Source organism: Mustela erminea, chromosome 10 (genome assembly GCF_009829155.1).
Source record: "Mustela erminea isolate mMusErm1 chromosome 10, mMusErm1.Pri, whole genome shotgun sequence".
Taxonomy (NCBI): domain Eukaryota; kingdom Metazoa; phylum Chordata; class Mammalia; order Carnivora; family Mustelidae; genus Mustela; species Mustela erminea.
In genome coordinates, this window is record NC_045623.1 from 10,114,258 (window position 1) to 10,120,257 (window position 6,000).

At 53.9% G+C, this 6,000-nt stretch overlaps 1 protein-coding gene across 2 annotated transcripts in view; it reads right to left on the reverse strand.

Annotated features, from left to right (window-relative positions):
- Positions 1-4,907, reverse strand: part of ATP1A1 (ATPase Na+/K+ transporting subunit alpha 1) — a 28,699-nt gene extending 23,792 nt beyond the window's left edge. Inside the window, exon 1 of one of the 2 annotated variants that reach the window (XM_032361022.1) lies at positions 4,795-4,907. In XM_032361022.1, coding sequence (XP_032216913.1) covers positions 4,795-4,806 — 12 coding nt within the window. In that variant the 5' untranslated portion in view covers positions 4,807-4,907. Of the gene's footprint in view, positions 1-4,022; positions 4,127-4,794 lie in introns of those variants that run through there. The other variant, XM_032361023.1, reaches the window with a different exon arrangement.
- Positions 4,908-6,000: the final 1,093 nt, after the last annotated feature.

A 6,000-nucleotide genomic window follows, 5' to 3' on the forward strand; every position in this document is an offset into this window, starting at 1 on the left:
CAACAGATTTCAGCACAACTAATGAGGTGAGTCATATGCAAAGAACAGTCTCTCTGAGATTCCAGCCAAAGAATACACTTCCTCTCATACACTCAATTCATAGCAACGTGAGAAAAGTTCAAACCTGACTTGGTTACGTCTCCTCTTCCAAAAATACAGAAACGAAGGAGAGCGTAAAAAAAAAAAAAAAGAAAAAGAAAAAAAATAGCCAGTGGGTTTTCAAATTCTCTTTGCTTCGCATTATTATCGCTTACCGGCCATGTATTTTCAGAGTAACCCAGAACTGGACAGCTCTGGCAGGGATGGGGAAACATTCTGCCCAGCGTCATGCTGTCCAAACGCAGCCACTCTGATTACTGTGAGCCCATCTGATCTGACACTCGTGTTTCTTCTTCTGGCCTGCTAGCTGGCAGAGAGCCCTGGGCAGCTAGAAGGCACCGTAGCACAAATGTTCACACTCCCTTCCCATCACAGAGGGTTGAAAAAGCAAGCCCTCCCACCCCCCCCTTTTTTCTTTCAAGTCTTACAAAGACTTAAAAAAAAAAAAAAAAAAAAAAGAAAGTCAAGTTCCTTGCTTGAAAAGTGAAAGTAGACAAAAGCTCTAAGATGCTGTTAAATTAGGAGGTCAGCAATGTCGAGGGATACTTCCACTTGGCTTTCCTTTGGAGGGTAATTAATAGTAGTTCCTATTATCTTCCATCCTTAATATGTTTTTCAGGTGAAAGAAAAATTCTTGTCTGGCTTTGGAGGCCTTAAGACTAACCGATGAACAGGAAACCTATAGTTCATAAAGATCTGATCTTCTCTCCATGCCAAATCCTTGGTAAGCCTGACCATAGCTGTGATATGTGCCTGCACTGCACTCACTTTGGACAGAACAGAGATGACTGCATTCCGTCCTGGGGGCCAGGAGCCTACTTAAAGGGTCAGCTGAAAACCTGAAGCTTGAGAGCTTTAAAAAAAAGAAAAAAATTATATATATATATATAGTTTGTTTGTTTTGTTTTTACCTTTTCATTTTTAAATGAACAAACTGATTTTTCTTACTTTTGCCTACAAAATCCTTCAAACAGTTAAAGCCTTTATCTAATTGCTAAGTTTGGATTATCTTTAAGACAACACAGCCTGATTTTGAACAGAAAGTCACTTAACTGTTAATTTGTTGCTAAAATAATCAGGAAACAAGGACTTGGAAAAGTTCTGGAATGGAGCATGTTTGGGTACCAAGTCTATTGTGCTTTCTAATTCTGGGTTCACTTTTTACTTTTAAATGCAACTTAGTGGTTAACACTTCCAGAAGTTTACAAGAAGCTGGGTGGGGGTGGGGAGGAATGTCACCCTCTGTACCAAATTGTACACCTTTCTTCAGTTTTAGCTCTCATCTGAATGCGCATTTACTGAATTTTTTAACCCCCCTGCAGGGTGCGGGAGGGAGGTTACAGGGGTTAGCCTCCTCTCAGCCTCCTCATTGACAATGCAGACCTCCCCCTTCCTTACCCTCCCACCCAAAGGTGAGTCACTAGAGTGTTACAAACTTACTGGCAGAGAACACTACAAATTAACAAACAGTAAGTTACCAAAAGAGGATACACCCTCAGAACAGGGTACAGAAAGAACCCTGAGCCGTGAACTGTCACACTCACACACTGAACACTTCAGAGACAAAAAGAGTGTGATGCAACCTGGGCACTCTGGTCCCAGCCCTCTGGTCCAGCCCCCCCAGCTGGTCAACAGTTCCTCCTGTAACCGCTCTCCGCCTGCTCCAGGCCAGGCCTGGGCAACTTTCCACTCTGAGGACTCTGCCTTCCGAGGTTTCCAGTCTAAAGTACTCGCTTTATAGCGGCCAGAGGGGATTTAGTCACACTTTCAAGTTGAGCTCCCAAAGGGCAGCTGATAATGTCACCATAGGATTTCTGCTGACATGTGTATCCCTTGTGCAACCGTCACCTGAAATCTTTTTTCCCCCGGCTCCTCTTGAAATCACCACCCATAAGCTAGGATTTATTTTCCAGGTAACTAAGTTAATATTCAAACAATGGAGAACCACACGGAAGGACCTGGTGACATCCCTCCCACCCCCAGCTTCTGTAAACTTGAGAAAAGAGAAAGGTTTTTTTGTGTACCTTTTGGTGAGCTAGTTGTGGGTGGCAGGCCTGACTGTGGCATTAGGCCAAGTCACTGGCAACAACACCCAATATGAAAAAAAGGGATAAAATCCTATTTCATCCAGGAATGATTCAGCAGGAGCTGAATCTTTCATTTTCTTACCGAGAGCTTAGGAACTAGATTTTTAAGGAGAAATAAAATCACCTGAAATACCATCAAAACTTAGGCCTCCAAAGCAGTGGGAAGAGGAGGGGAAGAAATTAACAATGACCTTAAAAATTAGCTGCCAGCACAGGCTTCCTGGTTAACCAATTATCATGAGGGCTTTAGTCACCACTCCACCCACATTTTAATCCCCATGTGGAAAAATCCCAACATTTCAGCATAAAATATCCTTCTGAACACTGGACTATCTATCACGGTAAGTCACTGGGGACAGAAGGGGTGACTTATCTCAGGAGAATCACCAACAAACACACATCTCCCCCCTATTTAATATTCAATTTACCAGAGTCCCCCAAAACGCTTACTATGACCCAGCAGATAAGGAGCCTATCATCCTGGGAACCAGCTGTAATTCATTTTTGTGTTTGCAGCTACTTCCTTTTTATACTAAGATCCCTAAGACATCCTGAGTTCAGAACCTCCACAACCCAGGTGTGCGAATCACCACTGTTGTGCATGGGTTCGCTTATAAGAGACAGGTAACAGTGGCTAGAACTTAGTTACTCAAACAGCTCTTAGGGACATTAATTCAATTATCACAAATACCCCACTTTCATCTGAATGAAGAATAACACTGGAGTTCTGCATATAAGGCAACGTTAAGTGGGTGAGTGTTCAGGCTGGGGAGGCCACAGGCTGTTCAGGAATCAGGCAGGCTGGTGTGTCACTAACCAACCATTTGACCTTGAACAAGTCACTTCACCTTCCTAGGCCTTGAGTACATATCCCCAGTCACTACACCTCCCCCCGCCCCCAAGCAGGAATGTCCAGCTCAGGATATCAACTCTTCTCTTTTTTTGAGGGAAGGGAGATAAAGGGGTGAGCTTAAAAGGTCTTGTTTATGGGAATGACCTAGGGTTTGTCAGTGTGGCCTCGGACCACTAACCCACTTTTATATCGTGGGGAGTATGCTGGCTGGTTCTCAGCTCTTTGCCTCCAGCTTTGTAACCAGGGCCAGCCTTCCACATTCTGTGCTTTTAAAAGATACTGGTGGTACCTGCCACTTCTCCCTACCCTCCCTATCAGGTTCAAGGCTTTCTAATCACCTCCTTCAACACCCAAAATTAAGAATCCCCAAAGAACACACCGGGCCTCTTCCCCCACCACTCCCGCCACCCTGCGGAGCCCTGAAAATCTCCAAAGACCTACTAGATGCCCGCATCCTGCAAGCCCTGGAGATAACGGAGCGCCTGTCCTCCTGCCCGTGTTCTCACGACCTGGTCATTTTCTACCATTAATTGATACTTTGTGGGGGGCGGTTATCTTGTATAAACTTTTCTCAACTTGACTTTGGCTCCGTTAGGGTCTGATACTCGGTCTTTTGCCGTGGCTACAGGTTATCGCAGCTACGACGCACAGAGACACAAAAACGAGCTGTGGCTCTGGTCTCGCCAGAGCTTCGTGGATTCTCCGCCCCTGCCCCGGAGACCCCCTGGTTCCTTCGGGAGCCGCTCTCTCCCTCGGGTCTGCGCTCCTACCACCTCGTCCCGCCCGCCGCCGGCAGTCCTTTTTCGGGTTTATTGTACCCAAAGGCCCTGAAGAGCCAGCCAGTCCTCCTTCCAGGCTCATCCCTCAAAAAATAAAACAAAACTCTACACACCCCTCCCCACCAGGGAAATGACCACTCCAGCCGCCCCAGGGCGCATCCAGTGTTTATAGAAAGCGGCCCATTAAAGCTCTCAAAAGTATACCTTAAAGGCCATCTTAGGGCGGTGAAGACACACCCTTTCTGGCACCAGCCAGCACGACCAGCTCCGCAGTGAAGGGAAGCCAGTTTTTGTTGTTTTTTCCCCCCCTCTTTGGGGAGGGCGTCCGCCTCTCCGGGTAACTGGCTAAGCCCCAGCGCCACCGAGAGTGGGAGCCTCACCCCCTCAGGGCCGCCCCCGCGTCGGAAGCCCCAGCGGGCGCCCGGACCCGGGCCGCGGTGGGAAGGCAGCCCGGGAGGGGCCCCGGCGGCGCGCCCCAGGGGAAGGGGAGGAGCACGCCTTTCCTCCGGGCACTGAGGGCGGAAGGAAAAGGGAAGGCAAGAGATGGGAGGTGAGGGCGGGCGGGGGGAGGGGAGGGGAGCCGGCTCCGGGGATGCCGCGGCCGCCAGCTCCTTCCCGGGGCGGCCCCGCGCCGTCCGCCCTCCTCCTACTCCGGGCCCCGCGGCTCCCGAGCGCCGCCTCCAGGAGCCCCCGGCCCGCAGCGCGCTGGGACCCGGGGGTCCGCGGCCAGCCCCGCGCCGCCGCCCGCCCGCCGTCCCCCCGGCGCTCCTTCCCCCCGCCCGCCCTCCCGGCCCCCATTGCTGCGCTCCCTCCGTTTCCAGAGTGCGTCGTCTTTTAAGCCCGGCCGCCCTGCCTGCCCGTTCCACGCCGCGCCGCTTCCTCCTCCGCCGCCTCCTGCTGCGGCGGGCGCCCTCCTGACTTCTTCTTCCTCCTCCTCCCTCCCGGCGCCCCCTCGCCGGACTTGCCGCACACTCACCCCTTTCCCCATGGTGGCGGAGGTCTGTGCGCGCCGCCGGGTCCTGTCGCTGGAGAATCAGAGAGGAAAGAAGAGAGCAGCTCCCGGCCGAGCTAGCACGGCCGGGGGAGCGGAGAGGAGGGAGCTAGGGCTGCCGCGGGGCGGGAGGGAGGGAGACCGGCCGGCGGCTCGGGCCGATGCCGCCGCTGAGGCTGCTACCGCTGCTGCTGCCACGTGTCCGCCTCCTCCCGCCGCTGCTCCGCGCCCCAGACCCCGCCGCAGCTCAAGCCCGCGCCTCCTCCTCACTTCCTAAAATATGCAACCTGCGTGTTTGCCCCGCCCACGCCGCAGCACGTCACCGTTACCGGAGCAACCTGACACCGGCCGCCGGCCTGGCTCCGCCCCCGCCCCAGGCCCCGCCCCCGGGGCCGGGCTGGCCGGCTGCCGCCCTTCGGGGCTCCAGGCAGGAGGGCGCCGGGACCCGGGGCGCGCGTGCCCAAGTCCCGGGAGGCCGCGGTCGCGCCACTGCGGGGCGCGCTGGCTGGCTGGGCCGCAGGGATTCTGCGGCCGTGCGGCTGCCGCGCCCCTCCTCTGGCCGTCCTGCGTGACACCGGCCTGCTTTGCAGGACACGCGAGGTCCGCAGTGGGTGCGGGTACGCTTTCGGAACTGGCTCCCCGAATCCCCGCGGGCCGTGGAATGAAACCGCAGACGAGCCTTTGCAGTGTTTCAGGGAGCTCCTGTGGGATTAAGGATCGAGTCGGGGTGGGGGTGGGGGATAGGGTGTGATTGCACCCGGCGCCCGCCTGAGGGACTCCGCCTCCCTCGCTGTCCAAGCCCAGCGCCCACCTGCAGATGGCCTGCCCAGTTTCTCGCTGCCCTCCCAAATGCCTCCTTTGCTCTGGGACTCGCGTGATCCACTTCCCACTCGGCCCCAGGAAGAATGGGTCTGGGCTGGCCTTGCAAAAGGTCCCAAGTGCCCTCCCCCTGCTTCTCTTCGTGACCCCAGTGACCGCCCAAAGGGCTTCCAGTGAAGTTTTTCACTATATTGTGTGAAAGAAAGCTGTTTGCCGTTTTGGGGGATTCGGTTTTTCGGGAAGAAACAAGAAGCCCAAAGGAATGCTTGTCTTTAGCAAACGGGGCTGTCTTGATGGGGAGATGTTCCAGGACCTGTCTAGATCCTCTCTGTGCCTCCCACCTAGCAGGGCAGCGCCCTTGCCTGCGCGGCC